The sequence below is a fragment of the Perna viridis genome, chromosome 9, assembly GCF_037379345.1.
Source record: "Perna viridis isolate PV_CMFRI_1.1 ecotype Kerala chromosome 9, ASM3737934v1, whole genome shotgun sequence".
NCBI lineage: Eukaryota > Metazoa > Mollusca > Bivalvia > Mytilida > Mytilidae > Perna > Perna viridis.
In genome coordinates this window covers 33,928,974-33,950,439 of record NC_142453.1, presented here as the reverse complement: position 1 = coordinate 33,950,439, position 21,466 = coordinate 33,928,974, and the positions used below count along the sequence as shown (strand labels likewise).

Here is a 21,466-nt window from a genome sequence, read left to right as displayed (position 1 = left end):
GACTTGGACTATAAGTATTTGAATACATGAGATATGATGTCAGCTACACTATTTTGATGTTGTGGATAAAGTTAGATATTACATCACTTTGCAAATAAGAGAAACAGAGTCTCATATCGTCACTTATGGATTATCTAATTAATCTAATTTGATAGATTATTATAGACTTGTAGTAGATTGCTACTTGAAACAAATGAAATATGCCACTCTAAATGACTAAACTAACAACTTACATCACAAAATGACTAGCAGCATCACAGAATACAGTTAGCAGACTAAACACTGGGTGTATAGTACTGTTTGGTGCCTGACTCAATATCTCAAGGAATAACTTCAGGCCACAGTTTGGTCCCAGATCAACCAGAAACTTCCATAAAATTGGCAATAGTATATCATTATATCCAAGACCTGAGAATGAAAAAAAAAATAATCATGGAACATTAGTTTATAAAAATATTACTGCTAGTATATTGAATATGTTTACCGGTAGTTTGTCTTTTCATGTTACAAGGATTGTTCTGTTACTGAATTCGATTGATTGATTGATTGTGGCTCAAAAATCCTATGGCTGATATTTCATGTGTTGCAGGGCCATATTCTTTGAATCAAACAGTTCCTGCTTTGTTCTAGGCTGACATGCTGAGCTTGGTTTTTAATGTGCTAGCTCAAAGAAAAAAGACTTTGTTATAACTCCGCTTGGGATTGAATCTACATCCATTTACATTCAGGCAAACACGCTTCCACTTAACCATCAAGGCAGCTGCTATATATGAAGTAAATTTCTTAGTAAAATAATTCAAAAATGAAAGATTCATTGATTCATTAACTACATATAAAAATATTAATGTTATTGTTGTTTTGACACCACACAAACAATTACACATAACAGTCACAGCAAATACAAACAAAAAATGTGTATTGCCCCTCTTCTTTCCTTTCCTTTCCTATACCTACCTCCCAGAATATCAAGCCTTAGCTGTGATAATGTGTTGAGTGTCCTCTGGTACAGTACACATGGCAGACATGTTCCCATGGCTACAGGACTGTCTAGTTTGATCTTGGTACCAGATGACTTAGTCGAGGCCTTGTCTATGGCTTTCTTTATAATATCTGTACAATGTGGAAAAATAAGCAAAAACATGTATCATAATATAATGATACTTTCAACATTAGGATAAAACTGGGTTTATCTTTTTTTATATTCATCAAAAGTACCCATAATGAATTACAACCAGAAAAAGAACTTAAGCTACATGTTTACATGTATGTTCAAGAGTTCAATAAAAGCTTAAAAATTCACTGATTTTTATTTATTTAATAATAATTATTTTTTCAACCAATACTTTGTATTTTTGAACAAAGGTTGCCATGATTAACAATCTTCAAACTGATATGGCAAATGATCTGCAAATATCGAAATAATCATAATTCTAATTGTTTTGGGATAGTACTTTACTGCAAGTCAATCTAAACAATTATCAAAGCACAGTATGTTATTTTAACGTTTTACACACATGTAGTATACTCCACATGGCCTTACTTTTAGAGTGAGCAGGACTTTTGTTAGATTTCTCAGCATCTATTTCTACATACTGTAACATGTCAGCAAACATCAGACGTATCATCTTCTCACTCCATAGTAATTGTAACTGCTTAACTACATAAGGCATAGAGGCATGTAAGCTGAAATTATATAAACATCACTCAATAAAAATTATTTTAGGTTAGGTTATAGTTATGGAAATTATTTCAGGGACATCAATGCTCCCATTTTGATTTCTATATCTATTCACAAATAAGTGTAACAGCTTGATTAAATCCTCCATTGAGTCAATATTTAAAAAAAACTACCAATTAGGTCTCCTTTGTCATGTCCACAATCTCACAGATTAACACATGTAGACACAGTACATGTACATGTATCTTGGACAAATGTTAACATTCACAATTTGTGCATGAGACTCAAGGGAACCTATTGCCAATATGAAGTATGCCTTATAAAAAATTTGCACTATTCTGTATGTTTTTTCTCTCTATCGAAACAGTGAAAAAAAATGCATCCCACAAAACTCTCCAATTATTTGTTCCAAGATATCAAAAGATATGCATGATAAGATATGATAAACTGTTTGAATTGGGTCAAGTTTTGTATCAACTTATAAACTGTGTAACCTGTGACCTCTGACCTTTGATCTGTTTTCTGGGAGAACCAGCCCAGAACAGGGTGCCAGTGTGTCAGATTTGATCTCTTGTTCAGTACATATTTCTTACAGCTGTCCAGCAGCCGAATAACAACATTCTAAAAATATAAATATTGAAATCCAATTTTATACAGTCTTAAACATAACATTATCAAATAGAACGAACATGTACAAAACAAGATTAAAAAAATGTACTGTAAATGTATGAATTTTTGTGGTGTACTAATTATCATTATTTTCCCAGTAATCAGGAAAAACGGTTAGTGAAATTGATTTTAAACTCCATGATAAACAAATATGTTCATTTGAGAGAATCTGCTGAAATTAGCAATTGCATAAATCAATACATTCACAGTATAATTCACAGAATAATATTCCAACAAAGCTGTCAAATTTGGTTTGCCTGATACAAAAGAAAAAACTCTGCCTGTACCTTGTCCAACCATAGAAAATAAAAAACATTCCCATTGATCACATGCTACAAATAGAACAACTGAACACATTTTGGCACAGTTCAAGAGTAACCAAACACCAAGCTGACATTTTTGGTCGTAACTTTCTAATATTATATAGGACTAGAAATATCATTACAAAACAAAATCTAAATATGTATTTGTTCATCTCCTACTAAAACTTTTCAGTATTCAACCTTTCAAGCTTTAACTGATACTAGGGTATCTAAGACTGTTTAGACTACATATAAACTTACCATAAACTTTAATGTGTTTTCAACAAGACCCTAAAAAGAAAAAAAATGTACATTGTACATGTAGGAAACAGGTTTAGATTAAAGTACAATAAAAAGCATCAGTAACAGTCACAAAAGCTATTCATATATAATTGCTTAAAGTTCAAATAATGCTGAATGAAATAAGGCTAAATTGAAATGCACACAATGGTATCTCATTGAAAAAGTCATATCCAGAAATACATCCTCCATGTGTCTGGATGTATGCAGATTCACTCAGAGCAAAACATAAAACTTATTTTAACTGAACTTTACTTAAAGTTTTTGATAGATAATGATGATACACCAGTGAAGTGTGTATCAATATTTTGCAGGGGTCAAAATATCATAGGATACCGGTACTGTCTAAGTGAATTGAACTTACCTCTAACTGTCTGAGTGAATCAAACTTACCTCTAATTGTCTGAGTGAATCAAATTTACCTCTAGTTGTCTGAGTGAATCAAACTTACTCTTTACTGTTTCAGTGAATCATTTTACCTCTAAGTGTCTGGGTGAATCAAATTTATCTCTAATTGTCTGAGTGAATCAAACTTACCTGTAGTTGTCTGAGTGAATGAAACTTACCTGTAGTTGTCTGAGTGAATGAAACTTACCTCTGCCTGAGTGAATCAAACTTACCACTAATTGTTTGAGTGAATCAAACTTACCTCGCCTGAGTGAATCATACTTACCTCTAACTCTATAAAGCCTAACTGTACCATATTTGCTGTAAAATGAAAACAGCCACATTGGTCACAGATAACACTTGTAAATTAAACATTTAAATATTATAGCTAGAAAGCAAACAAAGATAGCCCAAGCAAGAAACAGATAAAATTATAAATTTATTTAACGAATCATATCATATGTTGTATATCAAGTATAAAGTGGCTGTGATCAGTAGTTCCAGAGAAAATGTTACGAAAAATTTGTATATTTTATCAAATACGTTCCACAATAAACTAAGTCAGTAAACAGGAAATAGTTGTACAACATGACCAAAACTGATATGAGTGTTTAGAACCACCAGCTGAGGCTGCATACCAAATGTCCATTGGCTATGATCAGTAGTTCCTGAGAAAAATGTTACGAAAGTTCTAGTTACGGACCGAATGACCTACAGAGTTAAAACTGTATATACCAGGGAATAAAAATATGATAAATAGTGTCTTACCCAGCAAACATAGTGCATAGTTCCCTTCTAATGTATTAAAAATAATTCTAGTACTCTGTTCATTTGACATCAAGTCCAAAGCTCTTTTGAATATTCTGTTAGTTACCAGTAAATTTAGACACTGAAACAAAAAATACTGATACATTTATATGTATCTATAAGAAACTGATATCAGAATTAGCAATTTAGTCAGTTTTCGATATGTGTGTATAGCTTTTAAAAGTATATTATAATTTTACTAGAACTAAATGATTAATTGGGAATGTTAGAAACAAAATCATATCGACTACCAACATACATCTATGTACATTTCAAAGTTGACCATGCTGTGTTTGATGTCATTAAGGAAATTGTACATTAATGAAAATGAAATAATTTGTAAAATTAACACATTTGGTATTATTTTATGGCAATATTCTGGTGTCAAATCAATCTCTTTTATCAGTCAAATCATAAATGTACCTCTGGTGAAAGTGTAGATACATGTTGAATCACAGCCGGTACTGACATTATATGTAACACATACACAGTCATTAGATTGTCTGAGAAATTGGCTGCCAATAGTGGTCTAGCAAAAAAAACATGTATAAGCATGCAGTTAATAAATCATTGTTTTGATGCATATCCTTTCCTCGATTAATTTACTGTCAAATCCTATTTAAAGACATTACATGTGAAATTAATTAAGTAAATTCCATGTAAATCAACAGATGAACATGTCACAGAAATGTCAGATACTAGAAAAATTATTTTAGCATTCAACAGACCTTCCACATGTTCTCTAATAACTAAATAGCTAGTATCTGATTAATTATATATCATTCCACTAACTTACTTACTCTGCTATCCCAGATGTGAATATTTTTATAAGGCATGAGAAGTTCTCATAAAAAATCAGCTTATCATTTACTAGGTACAGTACTAATTTACATAAAGAGGTGTGGTATAGTTCTAAAAATGGAAATGTCTATAAAATTTGAAACAAAGAGATATAACCTCTAATAATTTTTTAAAGAAGATATCTCTTTCAACAATATTGAGGTACTTACCTCAAAGCAATAGTTACTATAGCAGATAAAGATGTTTGATTAAAGGAACATTTTGTTCTAGACAGACCATGGGTCAGCAAACTCTACACAAAAAAAAGACTATGTAAATGACGTTAATCAAGTAATCAAATATTCACACACTTTTATCTTCTTGAAATAAAAAGGCCCATAACTCCTTCAAAGTTATTGATAAATTCACAACAAAGGTACTTGTACTGTATATGTCAGTCAAAAATATTGTGTTTAAGTTTAAAAAAATATGTCTATGTCATAAGGATCTTAAAATATCAATTATATAATCCAAAAACTAAACATGTCAAGAACAGATGGGCAAAAGAACTTAGGACTACTATATAACAACAACTGTTTCACAGCATGTCAGAGTTCAGCCAATAGTTCTTAAAATTCAGTTCCTTGAACAAAGTGAATAAGAGTTGGTGTGCCTGTGTTAATATGGCTTTGAACGTTTGTATAAATTACATACACATACATGTGTTGTCCGAGCTATTTTTTAAATGATATATTTATCTGTACCTGTAAAATAGGGTAAAGACCCCTGGTATTGAGATCTCCCATGATATTGTTACACAACTGGTTCAATCCAGGAGCCAGAGCTGCAAAACAGAAACAATAAAATAAAATGTTTATTACAATGACATTATGTGTAACACATGGGAAACTGGTAGAAGAAGAAAGTAGAAGATAAGTTGCTTTCATTTTAGTATCAGTGCAAGTTGTTTACAAGTGTAATTTTAAATCATATTTCAGTAAAATATATTCCTAATATCCGTATGCGGAAAAGATCAGGATGAAACAATTCATCGCAATATCAATGTATCATGATATTATCGGTCAGGATACGATACAATACATTTTAATGATGTTTCAACACAATACAGGTCAAAATACAACTTTTTTTCAAACAATGAATGAAACTTGGCTTCAGCAAAATCCATCATTTTTAAAATGGATGAATATTTTTTATTCCAAATTGAAGAACATGCTGTTGTGTATCTTATTGTAATGTATCATATCTTCACCCTCTATTATTAAACTGTAACGCCGTGACATTAACGCCTCACCCTCCAACAGAATCTACTGAGTGTCTAAATAACGACAGACGGTCACCCGGGAGCTTATAACTTATAATGTGGTATTTAATGACAATAACAGTAGTTTACAATCATTTATACTGCAACCATTCTCTTAAGGTAGTTGTAATGCATTGAACAAATTTTCACAAGTGATATACGGTCATTAACTGAATATAACTTTCTGTTGTCATGTCCCAAACCTTAAATTGTTAAGAAGTAGCCAGAATATTGCCACTTCAAATCTTAAGTGATTTCTGCCTTTGTTAAAATAGTACTTGTAAAGAATTTCTAACAGTATAAGCACAATTACAGTGCACTAACCAGGAGTTGCTTTAACAATCTTCCATGTAGATGTACTGGTAAAGGTGATTAGAACTCTGAGTAGCAACATCATTACACTGAAATCTGAATGGTTCTCTGGCTACAACATTAAAAGAGAAAAGAGTAATCTAGGGAACCAAGATTCTAGCGGAAATAAAAAAAATGTAATCCAGGGACAAAGACCAGGCATGAAAAAAAGACACACACAACAATGAACATAAAATAACCAAAATAATCCATTCAAAGTAACAAAAGTAAATGAGCAACTTGGACTCCACTATAAACTGGGAGAATGGACCAGGTGCACTGGTAAGGTAAGCATCTTCTACTATTCTAGAAACATCTGCGGAGTTGCTCATAAAAAGTAAAGTCCAGGGTAGACGAAAGAGGAAAACTATGACACGTTGAACAAATCAGTTCTCGTGGTGTAGATGGATACACCATAACGATCCACAAGTTCATGATGACGACCAAAAAAAATATATCATTACAATATTTCATAATATCAACATCATATGCATTAGATTCTAATGCTGCTGTTACTCCTAGAAACATGTGTACAACATACTGAAATGAGCAACATTTATTCAAGATTGATATTTTTTAAATTAAAAGATAACATTTCTGAATATAACAATGATGATACATATTAATAACTATTTAGTTTTTGAGTTACAGTGACTACAATCGTCTAACCAGTCATTTTTCTATGGAGAAGATTATTATCAAACAAGAGGCTATCTCTATAAGCAGACAGTGATGTGGCCTATCATTGCTGACTAAATACCCTGAAGATGTTCTAGGATATAAGAGAGATATAAGACTAAGTTGTAGTTCTGCTGATGAAGGTTTTGAGTCCAGCAATCAGTAGATCAAAATACATGTACATGTAACACTAATACCAAACTTATTTTAGGGAATAATTTGAAATTGCTAATTTTTTTATTAAAACAACTATCCTGAAAATAAATCACTGAGAGTAAATTCCTTTCTTATGAAATAGATGTTACTAAGAGAGTAAGTTGGAAAATTAAAATTGATATCCTGAAACACGAAAATAAGCTGGGTTACAGCAAATAGGTAATAAAAAATTCCTTACCTTGACCTCCTTTATATAAGAACAGCATTTCCAGTTGATGTCCTTGACCTGCTGTATCCATGACAACACAAACTCTTTTTTCAGGGCCACAGCAATGTAACATACCTAGTTTTAAATACATATATATATATAGACTAAAATTTGTTATCCTGAACTAACTGGAAAACTATTGGCTTAAACATGTTAAAATTTAATTATTGCTATGGAAGTCCATTGAAAAGAGCTAATTTATAGATTATTAATGTATATTAGCAATTTACCCTATATCAACTCTTTCCCTAATATGAACAATTTCAAACATACAAGCCAAAAACAAATACATGTACTAGATAATTTAAATGGGAGTAAGAAATTGTCTTATATTTGTTCCTCAAGTTGGTGCTATTTCAATTGTCTACTTTATTCCTGATGAATTTTGAACAGAAACCTTTTTTTGTAAAAAAAAAAAATTGTTGCAAAAAGGTTTAATGCAGCATTCATAAAATTACCTTAATATCCTCTGATTCCATGGAACAAAGCAAGTATCGACAAAGGTACAAAAATGTCTACAAAACACAAAGGCAATATTAATATCATACTTCAATTTGAAAGAAATATTCCTGACGGGAAGACAATCAAAACAGGCTTTTGTAAATGTCTAAATTGAAGATCCTTGATTTATTTCACAACTGAAATTATAGATCAACTCAACTATCATATAAGAAAACTCTCAATCTTTTCCAACAAACTGAACCAAGATTCATGTTACTTAATTACAATCTACATGTAAATTAAGATACTTTATCATGTTTCTCAAGTAGCAACCCACTCTTTGAAGTTAGGTACCTCTTTTTCTTCATTTTCCCTGAACTTAAAGAGAAATCTTTTAATGATCTTGTAAACTTCAGTAGCTGTAAATAAATACATAATACCTAAAAAATACTTAAGAAAATGTAAATAACTTTATGTCTTTGGAAGATATTAAAACAAATATATAAATACATATACATGTACTGCAGTTTAAAATAAAAATGTGGTTAATTCACTGCAGGATGTAATTAATTTTTAATTTTGAAAAGGAACATGTAGTAGACAGACCACAATGGCATAGACAATTCCCTTCCTTCCTCTGATTTGATTTTTAACATGTTTTAAGCCCTTTACCTTTGATTCACTTTAAAAATCTAATATTCCTCTTTTTGAAAATATAGCATATTGTAGCTGCAATGGACTATACAAATAAGTTATTTAGCTACCATAAGCTGTGAATCATCTTAAGTAGAGACCCCAAGATGTAAAAGAGAGCAAGACTCTACTTACACACGTAGATAAGTGTACATGCATGCTAGCTGCAATGGACTATACAAATAAGTTATTTAGCTACCATAAGCTGTGAATCATCCTAAGTAGGGACCCCCAGATGTAAAAGAGGGCAAACTCTACTTACACACGTAGATATGTGTACATGCACGCTATTAGTTACCTGGTTTTAAAACTGGTTTATAATCGACATCATTTTCAGATGGAATTTGAAGAAGAACAATTATATCCTTCCTGAAAATTATCAAATTGATATTTTGTATTTATCAATGTAAACAAATACTACAGGGTTCTAATCATTGCTTATTAATCATTGCAATAATCATACTGTGAATCACAAAATTAATGTGGATCACCGTTATAAATTTATTTATATATTTATTTATTTATATTTATATTCTTTAATGGCACAAACACAATTATAATGATTGGCAAAGGCCCATCTAATTGATATATAAAAGTGTAACATATATAGTAGAAGTATACATGTAAATAGAATATTAATCAAATGTTATGAGAAGAGATATTTGTTATGAAATAAAATTTTTTCTGATAGAAAAAATAATATCTAAAAAATTAGTGATAATCTGAAGTATAGTATATGAATCACTGAGTATACATTGTTTCAGTGGTAGTAATTAATTGAATCAATTTCTTTTTTGAGGATATTTGATAATTTGGATATTAATTGACTTCTAACTCTGGAGTATTTTTCACATTTTAGCAAAAATCTTATGCTATGTAAAACAGTTATTTTAAGTTATTACAATGTATTTGTGCTTCTACATGTTCTAATCAAACAAATTCAAATGGTCAACTTTAATTGTCTTATCATTCTAATAACCAGATGAGAAATAAATTGTATAAATTTCCTATTAATTCTTATTAATTGTTCATGTACTTCTATAGTATGTAATGAATTTGGCTACTTTGGTCCATAAATAACTTTTCCTTCAAATAATTATAGATAGCTCAATATTTAGCACTAATTAGCAGAGCTATACAGACTTGTGTATAAAATTGCATTCCTGAAACTAATATGGAAGAAAATATGTCTTTTTTTTCAAACTTAACAAAATAATAAAAAAATGACTGCCTTACCACTTTAAGAGTGCAAATTGTGGATGGTGTAAAGTTTCACAGCTTACCATACATGTACATATATCTGTATTGTAAATATTTACCTAATGCTCCTTTTCAGTCTCCTTCTGTCTAGAAATCCTCTAACAACTGCCTGCAAAAGACAAATACAAGAAAAACTACATTCAACAATTATGACCTATAGTAATGGGGATATAGGTGATATGATATGAAATTAAATTACATCAATATACAAGAAAAATTAATCATACTTTGACCAAACGTTACGACAAATGTGATGATTTTTTATTCAGAATTGTCAAATTTCCTTTCATCTGTGGCAACATCCCTTCAGCACCTGTGTTTGGAGTGTTCATATCACAACTCATATGTTATGCCAGAGCTTGCCGAAACTATGCAAACTATTTGTATCAGGCTAGAATTCTTACAAATAGGCTTATATTGCTACAAGATTGAAGTCATCAGTACAGAAGTTTTATGGTCGTCATCATGAACTCGTGGATCGTTATGGTGTATCCATCTGTACAATGAAAACTGATTTATTCAATGGGTCATAGTTTTCCTTTCCTCGTTTGTCTACCCCAGACTTGACTTTTTATGAGCAACTTGGCGGGTGTTTCTAGAAAAGCAGAGGACACTTACCCTACAGGTGCACCTGGTCCATGCTCCCAGTTTTTAGTAGAGCCAGAGCTGCTCATTTGCTTTTGTTATTTTGTATGTATGATTTTAGTTACTTTATGTTCTCTGTTGTGTATGTCTGTTTTCCATGTCTAGTCTTCGTCCCTGGATTACATTCTTTTGATTACTGCTATAACCTTGGTTCCCTTGATTACTCTTGTATATTATACAGGTATGATCTTACATGCACACAAATTTTTGCGCATTTCAGCCTAAAGAGGACTTATTCCACTGGAATTGTAGTGACCGATTATTTCTAATGCTAAAAGTTTTGATGTTATTGTCATTCTTTGATATTTCAGTAACTGTGAGCCTTCTCTCAGTGGATATTTCAATTTGTCTATATGGTATATGTTAAGGTATTCCATGTCTTATTGAATGAATTTTATGTTGTGTTTGTTATTTCAGCTCATTTTTGACTTTTCATTAATGGGGGATGGTTAAGACCTTAAACAACTAGTATAAACCCACTGCAGATTTCACAGGCCTGTCCACAGTCAGGAGAAGAACATTACTGTCAACCAAAATTTTAATTTCTCCACTCTTCACTGTGGAGTCACTCATATCCTCCACTGTGACTCCATCAAAGTAAAAACTAGGATAAAATTGTTCTAGTTCTTTAAGTTTCAATACTTTTTTGCTGTCTATAACTGAGAAATATTATTAAACTGCTAGAACCATTAAATATACCTTGGTTTAAAGACAGACAATTTTTAAATGGTGACTCTACTGTGGAGAGTGGAGACACTGTGACTCCACTCATAATATCTCCACTGTGGAGAGTGGAGAAATTAAAATTTGTGTTGACTGTAGTGTAGGTCATTCATATGTCTTTGTGTCGTCATGTAACTTTTTAATCAGATTTTAAAGAAGTGTTACCATTCTATTATCATGGATTTTATCACTTTAGTTCTTAGGGCCATTCAGAGCTTATTAAGGGGGAGTTACAGTTGATGAAGACCTTTTGGTGATCTCTGAAAGTATTATTTTGTATTAAGGCTATACAGTGGTGCATTTGTTGTATTTCACCATATCTGTTTTTTTTTATATTAGTAGGTACATGCATATTTATTACATACAGTACATTTATATACAGATGTGTTGTTCGTGATGATCCATGATGAGGGCTATTCCGAAAAAAATGTCTTTGAAGGGCAGAACACAGTCGATTTATAAATGTGTTGGTGGGGGGTAAAAAAAAAATTTTCTTATTGGACAAATGTATCATATTTAAATTTTAATGTGTTAGTGGTACCCCTAAATATCATGTGCATTCAGACCCAGGGACACTTTTTTATTATAGCCCTGACCAGAAAAAATTTCTCCTTGATATTAGTTGTGATGAAAAAAATTGTCACAGACAATCAGGAAATTTCATCACAGATCAAGACAAATGTAAAATTTGCGAGTTGATGTTTGATTTTTGTTTTTTTTTACTTTTAAACAAATAAAGGAGGGTTACTTGAATTAAAATAACAGCTTGCTCTCTCCTTTTTTCATGTGCTCTTTCATCTCTTGCTGCCTTTGTCTGCTCTAGAAAATTATTCCTTTTCTGAGCATCCACTTTTCCAAACATTCTGAAAAAATATCATACATAGAGTTAAATTGAACACTACTATTTTCAGTTGTATGTTAAATTTTGTCAGTGACTAAAATTTATGATTGATTGTGATTTGATAGTCAAACATAATTTGTTCATTCCAGGACAAGAGGACAAAATTGGCAAGTATTTCTACATAATGAACCATGCTTTTCTGTAGTATGACACTCAAAATAAGATTATTATTAAACTGCCACTTACATGTACATGTACTAGTATACAACCTTTGGGTGCATTATTTCTGACTCCTACATGTATTTCATCAGTTGTCACTCTTCTAATATGCATGTACATATACATATACATTCTACATGTATACTTCTGACTTACTGACTTAAGAATAGAAATTAAATATTTTTCATCGTGTTGATTTCCTGTAGCGATCTAAAGGTGGATTGACATCACAGAATTACACATGCTTGTTGTAAACTTATGTGAGGCAATTCTAATCACAAGTGGGTCTGAGGGCCATTTACATGTGAATGTATTAGTATAATACTTGTTGAAATATATGAGAATATATACATGTAGGTTTAGGATTCAAGATTTCCGAGGGGATGCTAATTTCTTTTGTGATTCAGAGTCAGTGGGCACGCTAATTCTTTTTGGGATTCAGAGTCAGTGGGCATGCTAATTCTTTTTGTGATTCAGAGTCAGTGGCCATGCTAATTCCTTTTGTGATTCAGAGTAAGTGGGCACGCTAATTCCTTTTGTGATTCTGAGTAAGTGGGCATGCTAATTCCTTTTGTGATTCAGAGTAAGTGGGCATGCTAATTCCTTTTGTGATTCTGAGTAAGTGGGCACGCTAATTCCTTTTGGGATTGAGAGTAAGTGGGCAAGCTTATTCCTTTTGTGATTCAGAGTAAGTGGGCAGCCAAATCAGCCTGAGACACTGTAAAGAAAGGAACACATGTAGTTTTTTTTTATTTATTTTATTTTATTGTCAAACTACATTCTCTCCCTTCAATCAATATCTTTCAGCTTGTACTGTAAATGTCATTGCAAATGTTAATTATTTTCATTGAGATATTTAATTTTTTATCTGGTTAAAAATATCTCCATAAAGTGGACTAGGCGATCCCAATACTGGTATACCGGTATTGTTCACAATACTGGTATAAAAAAATATTCCAGTATTGTGATTTTTGTTCAAAATTTTGTATGATACTGGTATACCAGTATTGTACTTATTGGTATAGTAATTGTGCCTTTAATTTTATGTAAACACATTCTGTAAATTCGACAGTGGTTTTTGTAGAGTTTCTCATCATGGCTTGTATTTTTCTGAAACATTTTTCTTTAAACATAACTTGACCATAAATGACCATCTAATCTGCCATTCTACACAGATTTAGCACAACAACATCATTGCCAATATTGCAGAACAGTATATATTTTTAATATCAGAATCAGAATATTTTATTATGGTGTCACATACCAATATAACACAAATGTATACATATAATATATTACCATTTAAATATGGCTTATGAGACACTTTACTCAGATAAAAAAAAACAATATTTTTATTCGTCAATAAAATTTTGTTAAAACAGACAATAATTTTCTACGATAATATACTATACTAGATAAAATTTTTGCCAAAAAAGGTTGAATCTCTTCATTTGTCATGAGAAAAATAAATTTATCTCTTAAAACAAAATCTGAAAACCCGTCATCAATTGGACAAACTTTCTCAAATAAAACATATCTCAAGTCAGAGTAAAAATCACAATTTAATAAAAAGTGCATTTCATCTTCTAAACAGATTGCATTACAATATATAAAAAAATGTTGATCTAAAGGAATTTTTGGCTTGGCATATCGCCCAGTTTCAACTGCTAACGGTAAACTGCCACATCTAAGATTTGATAAAATTCTTCTATGTTGTTTATTAAAAACATTTTTTACATAAAAATCAGAAAATAATTCATTTTTATATAATCTGTACGAACGTTACTTATTACCATGTGTCTCATTTCTATCATTAAACACATTATCAACTCAGTCTACTTTATCAATATCAAACAATTTATCTGTTATGACTTGTAATTTTTGACTTCATTTAAATATTTACAATACCATTATCATTTGCCTTATCAATGCACTTCTTATCCAATGACCTTCCTATATTAATACCCCATGTGTGCATTTTATGAGTCAAATGAGTGTCACTAGCAGATCGAACTGTCAGAAAAAGATGAAATGTTTCCAAGTATTGTTTTCACTTAATGGTTCCAAAACCCATGTCACCTTGAGATGCAATATTGGAGGAGTTTGACGAACATATAATACTAATGGACTTAGTGTGTACATGTAGAAACCAGGATGACACCCATTAAAGACATCATGATGAACTTATAAATAAATAATGATCAAAGACATCAAAAAGGTTTAATTAGATACTCATTACCTAATAATCGAGATGATATAGGATTATTTAGAGCATCAAAGAACTCTGAAATTAAACGAATTAAAGAAGTTAATAATAAATGATTAAAACAGAAAATGAAATAAATGACTGTTTATTGCAATGATCATTTAATCGTTGCAATAGAAATTTACCAATAACAAGATGATAACTTTATTTTGCAGGCATACTCATAAAAATGTTTTCATTACAATTTAAAAAGAACTGTTTTTCTTCATCAATTTGTTGCATATTTGTCAAAGATGTTCCTCTCTAGAAATATTTTTGTGTCTTAAAATTTCTAATGGAAGAGGACAAGTGTTAATATTTTCATTTATATTATTTCATTTTTGTCTGGTCTTGTATTGTGCAATAATTAATTTCATCTACATCAGTATTATATACCAACTAATATATTTTTTGGAAAAAATCACAACACTGGAATATTTTTTATACCAGTATTGTGTACAATACTTATTGCGATCGCCAAGTACAGGAGATCCCTGGACTAGAAAGTTGTTTATAGCCTTAACAACGAAATACAAACCTCCCTGATATAGTTATCAAATCATCGTTTGCGTTCTGTTAAGAAACAAATTATTTCTTTTTCTTCAAAAGATAAATTTGTAAACATTGGCGGTTGTCGCCCTTGTTATAAGTGAGGAAGCTACAACACAGATGACGTCCCGTGCAAATTCCCAAATTGTTTTCTGTCCCCAAATTCAATGTGTTGGATGGAATTTACTGAGTGAAATCAGGGGCAGATGAAACAATATAAGTAAACGCATTGAAAAGAGTAAACTGAAAAAAAAATCAAGTAGTATCATGAAAAATCGACAAAGGGTTTCATTGATGAAGAGGATTCTAAGAATCATATTCGTCAAGGTCATGTAATGGCGTGGTATACTTGAGTATAACTCTTGACTAAAACATATTATAAACCTAAAATAAAACAAGCCTTAAATGTTTTCACTCTGACAAATAAAGGTTCACAAAATGAAACACATTGAACAATGTAAACTTGTCACTATGTTAGTGGAAAATTATCAACAGTAATAAATCAAAGACTGAAGTCGTCAAATATTCTCTGTCACTGATTTTGGCATACTTTCTGGAAGGTGGTTTTGTATTAATCTCTGAAAAACGTGTGTTAATTTCCATACCGTCTAAAAAGTAGCCTCGGTTTGTCGAATGAGTAAAATAGTTATGTTTTCCATAACATATATCTGATTATAAATCTACTTATATTGAAACATAAGTTGCACAAGAACATAAAATCACCATACGTATAATAAATCAGGGAGTTTAATTGTTTTCACCCATGGACAAAAGGTGCTCCTAGCTTTAAATGGGGCAATCGAATCTTTAAATTTTAAAGTTGTCATTTTTATGGAGTCCATATGTGTACACATAAATGTTTAAGTACAACGATTTGTTTGGTATTTTAGTAGCTTTTATAGTTTATTTTTTTATTTTGAAAAGTGTATACTACCTTTTATTACTACCGTAGTTTGTTTATGTGTGATGTGTGTGCACCGATTCTGACAAACGGGAATGTTGTGTCCGATCTTGCATGCAATAGCGTTTAAGCGTATATAATATAGGGCAGCAATAAAACTGTTTGAAATCAGCAAAGGGGTGGGGTGGTATTAAGGAAACTTTTTGATGCACAGTAATTTTTCTTCTTCATTCATAACAAAATTACTTACCGAGCAATGATGGGTGATAACTTCTCGTTGTCTCACTTACAATGTATCTACTATATATACCTCTTATAGGAAATGTCGAGCAAAATCAAAATCCCCCGAATTAAGAGAATATTCATATCATCAATTCATCACCTATATGCCACATCAATATTGATGACAAAAAAAAAAAAAAAAAAAAAAAAAGACGTATTTTCCTGGTGTCTCTTGTCATATGTAACCACACAATTGAAAAAAGGTAACTGCAAAATGATTTACAATGTTAAAATAGTTCATACCCATCATACCCATATATAATACCAAATGCAAAGTAGAAACCGCAATTGTCAATGTTGTCAGGATAATTAAAACTATTTTACCCCTGCCAAGACAAGAAAATACAAATTTATTTATTTCTTAGAGATCAAATACAGCATCGGAAATGTTTAAACTATTTCCGAGGTACACTGGTTGGTGACTTAGTTCATCATAAATACATATAAGGTGTAATAAATTCATATAAGAAACATAAACTTGATACCCTAACAACAATATAACAGTTTACATTTGAATATCAATTGTAAATTGTCTTAAGTTTATAGCACTTCAATATTTACCTAGATGTCCCCACACTTGCATAATGAAATCAACTATTTACTACACTGTACGTTTTTGTCTTCCTTAGCAGGTGCCTGTTGCTATAATCGCTTGTGTTATAATTGAAAAGAAAGACCGCCAGTATGGAAGAACGGGAAAGAGAGTTAGTGGATCGGAATGAAAATTTATTAATTCATAATATAATTTTGACGGAAGAATTTTATAACCAGTTAAGGTGGAACCAAGTTTTACCAGACTGTATGATTTCAGACGTGCAGGTGTGTATAATTTCTAAGTATAAATTAAATTCATTTAATCTAAAGTGGCTCAATTATATTTTGTTTTTACTTGTTGCGTTTCATTAAATTGTAATTTATTAAAATGCCGCATAACATTGATAATTTAAACGTACATATATATATCATCGCGTCATATGGTCAAGCGAGGGACATGAACGTGAAGAAATTGATAATATAAGTCAAGCACTACGTAAGAACATTAAAGATAGTAAACCACTAATTAGAAGCTTTTCATTTAATTTTTGTTACGTTTTCAACAATTACTACAATTTTTACATACAAAACAACGGTGTCCGGTAAAACGTTCATCATTTATAAATGATATGAAGTAATGTTTCATTGACTTTTATGAACAGTTTAATTTGTCAGAAAATGCAAAAGGCAACACTGCGCCCTATGTATTTTATAATGAAAGTGAACACTTTTATTAAGATTTGTATAATTGTCATTGATTTTGCAGACAACTAAAGATCAACAATCTATTTCTTATTGAGAAATAACTTTTAAGACGTTGAATGCCATATTTCGTTTTTGTATATTTTTATTTTAAGGTGAACACTAATGACCGAAATATACCTACATGCACAATGATCGTGAAGGAAGCGGTTAAGAGTTTTTTAATCGTATTAACATTTGATTAAAAGATACATTAGCTTCTGTTTAATTTAGTTTTATTGGATCAATTGCCCTTGTTTATTACAGGACCGCAAGACCAGAGAAGAGCAAATAAAACATTTGTTACACACGCTTAAATTACGGGGATGTGACTCCTACCGGAAATTCCGACATGTTCTTCACATGACGGGCCACCATCTGCTCGCAGACCAGCTGTACGAAGAAGGTTGTTCCTTTATCACTATCATAATTAAATGGAAGTTCAAGAGTTGGAAATAGATTCTATTACCCTATCTTAGCATTTAATAGTCCGACAGTCATTTTTTAAGAATATTAGATATTCTTATCTTATAATAACGCAATTTTTGTACTTGTTCTGAAAAAAGGGGGAGGGAGGGACATATTGCGCGCTTTTATATATTTATGTTCGAGTGCACTTTTCAATCCGTCCCTAAAAATTCCGATCGCTATACTCCATTGACTTATCCCTAAAATGCACATAATAAAAAGGGTGCTACCACTATGAATGCATTTTAACCAAAAAATGTCTCATCATTATAACACGTACTCCTGGTTACATTTTAGAAAATGAGTACCGACTGATAAAAGGAAAGGACCTCTTTAATAAGTTCCCTTCTGTATTCAGCCAAGTCAGCGACGAAGTTAAAGCTAAAATAGTAAAACATTTAGAAACCAAGGTAAGTTTAATGTGATGTAAAACTTACCTTAATCTGGTTTACCAATAATTGCTTGACAGTTTTTAGATTAAGTCGGCAAGGAGAGTAGTGCAGTCAGATTTAATTTTAGTTAGATTGTCTGTCAAAATATGTTTACTATAAACAGACCTGGATATGCGTTTTTGATTACCATTTTGTTAACAGTTGCAACTTAAAAAGCTCTTAGGGTTATCTACATTTTAAGTAGCGCTCCAGCTAAGGATCATGCAGAATGTGATTCATGGGTGAAAAGCCCACATATTTTTATTTTTGATATTTTGTTTGGAATGCCATAGTAAACAGAAATTAACATGTGGTTTTTCATATAACCCGTGCTCTTAGGAGATAAAAATTGTATAGAATGCACTGTAGATCTCAAAATTAAGGGAGATAATTCTGTAAATGACGCTCAAATACAATAGAATGTACTGGATTTTCAATGTTGATTATCTCCTAAGAGCAGGCAGATTTGAATGAATAATTATACATTTCATAGTATAGACCCATAAAACAACTTAATTACAAAAATAAAAATATGTAGTCTTTTTAAGGGTGTATCACATGTTTCAGATTTTGCATGATTCTTACAAATACAGCTACTTAAATCCTAAACATTCTTAATCAATATGAAATAAATGCATGTAGTAGTTTATTAAAGTAGCACATATTTATCTTCAGTAACATTGCCATACATATATTTATAAAAAAAACATTTCAGATGATGGAAAAGGCATTGGTCAAAATTTGGAATAAGATGCCAACTGAAAGATTAGAAGCTTTAGAGAGCAAAAAATCGGCATTTATACAGGAACGCGACCTTAGAATAAAGTTAGAAAATAAGCGACAACAGGTAAGACACGAGAACGTGCATTGATGTACATTTGTAGATTGTTACATAGGGTCTTCCGTTTAAATCAGTTTATTTCATATACAGACATTTCGATAACTGGTCTCCTTTAAAAAGCAAATTCATAATTAAACAAATCCTCAAATCAAAGTTTGACAAATTATACTTCTTGAAAGAGTTTATGTACATAATTTTTAATGAGATCGGGTACTATCATACATATATAATCAATGTAATAGTCTATGATTTCATCAGTACAAGGGGTTGTGTTACATTCCCCGCAATTTCATTGAAGCGAAATCTCCAGAACTTAATTGAAGATACCGGTGATGTATCCTAAACTTCCGGAAAGGACCAAATACAAACTTTTTTGGGCTGCCTAAGCTCGTCAAACATCCAGGAGATAACTAAATTACATGGAACTTGTTCGATGCTTATCACGCTTTTTTCATTCTAGGTTACTACATTGAAGGAAGATTTGTCAGATTTAGACGAGAAACTGAAGAAAAAGGAGCTAGAACAACAAGCAATGGAGAAAGAAAGAGAAGAAATAAGGAAAAAGTTTAAAGCAGAACTCGCAGTACAAGCCAGGTTTAATGCCGCAAATAATAGCTCAATTATCAGACTGAGAGAGAAATTCGTTTCTTTTAACGAAAAGGTTCGAATACTGAACAAACAGATTGGCGAATTGTTGGCCGCAGATAGTTTACACGGGACATATGACCCCACGGAAAACGTGAAATTTAGTCGACTTGAACAGAATGTTAAAACGATAATGCATATAGTCCAAGAACACCACGACACCGTCGAGAGCAAAGCCAATGAACGAGATTTGGTTCTCACTATGTTAAAGAAGTCGAAAAACAAGAACGAGTCGCTTGCTGATGTTGTTAGAAAATACATCGAAAGAGACGAAAAAGGCAAAGTAATTGTATTCAAAGAAGTAGAAAAGCTGCTTGAGGTAATGCGCAAGAACAAACCTCAATATAAGAACAAGAACACTGTTAACGGGGTAGATATGAAGAACTTAAGAAATATGGTGGCAACAGTGAGAGTCGAAGTTGAGCATTTGAAAAAGAAACTGGAATGGAAAGATGATCAGATCACTGATCTTATCAAAGAAACGATGGCGTTGAGGCAAACCGAAGTAACAAGAGATCCCAACATCAACACAGTAACTGAAAATCTTAAAGGCTCTCTCATGTCTTCCCCGATATCCTCCCCTGATTCGACGTATGAAATGCAGGTTGCGTACAAACGATTTGATGATTATCTCTCGCACAGTCCTGCGCTACCGGAAAGAAACCGACGGAGAGGGTCGTTGGCTGACGTCGACTTAGAGACTGATCCTGATGATATCGACATTTCATATGTTGAAAAAACTGATTATCAACCTCAAGTTCGCTTTCCAGAGGTTGAAATCCAAAGTGTTGATCAACAGAAAATAAACGACAGGAGATTTTCATTGCTGTCTGAAAAAGACCTGTCGACTATTTTTGAAACAGACGACAATGACGAGTTTGAGAAATTTGTGACACACATAGCAAGAAAGACACAACCCACAAAATTACCTTTAATATGCAAAGATGCTAGGTTGGACGTTTCCAAGCAGAATACTCACACTTGATGTACATTCTATTTAATCTTAATGTTATGAAAATTTAGAAAAGAGGAACATGAAACTAAACTGAAATGTATATATACTATCAGTTTACATCCTGGTAATATAAAACAAGATCCTTGTATAAGTATCATCTTTTTCTTGGAAATAATTTGAACTAAAAATTCTCAATAAAGAATGAAATATGACATAACAAACGTATCTTGTCTATCCTAATAGTTGAAAATTGCGGTCTCTTGTTTTATTATTATTTAGATTTTTCCTTGCGCTTTATTGATAAATGTGGCAACCTGTCGACATTTTTTGTTCGACATGTAGAATGACATTTTCC

The 21,466-nt window shown here is 31.6% G+C and overlaps 2 protein-coding genes across 3 annotated transcripts in view; one reads left to right on the top strand and one right to left on the bottom strand.

Moving 5' to 3' along the window:
* LOC148607924 (ubiquitin-protein ligase E3B-like) overlaps positions 1–15,418 on the bottom strand; it is a 35,452-nt gene extending 20,034 nt beyond the window's left edge. The window contains exons 1-19 of one of the 2 annotated variants that reach the window (XM_088546261.1): positions 15,303–15,415; positions 14,759–14,803; positions 12,208–12,322; positions 10,151–10,200; positions 9,130–9,200; positions 8,493–8,557; positions 8,156–8,212; positions 7,668–7,772; positions 6,569–6,668; positions 5,688–5,767; positions 5,154–5,236; positions 4,567–4,672; positions 4,105–4,225; positions 3,623–3,657; positions 2,911–2,940; positions 2,187–2,299; positions 1,541–1,683; positions 955–1,110; positions 234–408 (exon numbers count right to left, since the gene is read on the bottom strand). In XM_088546261.1, coding sequence (XP_088402387.1) covers positions 234–408; positions 955–1,110; positions 1,541–1,683; positions 2,187–2,299; positions 2,911–2,940; positions 3,623–3,657; positions 4,105–4,225; positions 4,567–4,672; positions 5,154–5,236; positions 5,688–5,767; positions 6,569–6,668; positions 7,668–7,772; positions 8,156–8,212; positions 8,493–8,557; positions 9,130–9,200; positions 10,151–10,200; positions 12,208–12,321 — 1,604 coding nt within the window. In that variant the 5' untranslated portion in view covers position 12,322; positions 14,759–14,803; positions 15,303–15,415. Of the gene's footprint in view, positions 1–233; positions 409–954; positions 1,111–1,540; positions 1,684–2,186; positions 2,300–2,910; positions 2,941–3,622; positions 3,658–4,104; positions 4,226–4,566; positions 4,673–5,153; positions 5,237–5,687; positions 5,768–6,568; positions 6,669–7,667; positions 7,773–8,155; positions 8,213–8,492; positions 8,558–9,129; positions 9,201–10,150; positions 10,201–12,207; positions 12,323–14,758; positions 14,804–15,302 lie in introns of both variants that reach the window. The other variant, XM_088546260.1, reaches the window with a different exon arrangement.
* A 1,678-nt stretch (positions 15,419–17,096) lies between these two features.
* Positions 17,097–21,332, top strand: LOC148607923 (uncharacterized). The gene is made up of 5 exons (XM_088546810.1): positions 17,097–17,315; positions 18,039–18,177; positions 18,537–18,649; positions 19,386–19,517; positions 19,972–21,332. Exons 1-5 carry the CDS (start codon positions 17,181–17,183, stop codon positions 21,139–21,141), a joined length of 1,689 nt encoding a protein of 562 aa, XP_088402936.1. The 5' UTR covers positions 17,097–17,180; the 3' UTR covers positions 21,142–21,332.
* The last annotated feature ends 134 nt before the right edge of the window (positions 21,333–21,466 follow it).

What these genes read in the sequence shown, in the direction of transcription:
- LOC148607923 (XM_088546810.1), top strand. Translation starts at nt 17,181, where the DNA reads ATGGAAGAACGGGAAAGAGAGTTAGTGGATCGGAATGAAAATTTATTA. An exon ending in AGACCAGCTGTACGAAGAAG is followed by an intron (nt 18,178 to 18,536) that starts GTTGTTCCTTTA and finishes GTTACATTTTAG; the next exon opens with AAAATGAGTACCGACTGATA. An exon ending in TAGAAAATAAGCGACAACAG is followed by an intron (nt 19,518 to 19,971) that starts GTAAGACACGAG and finishes TTTTCATTCTAG; the next exon opens with GTTACTACATTGAAGGAAGA.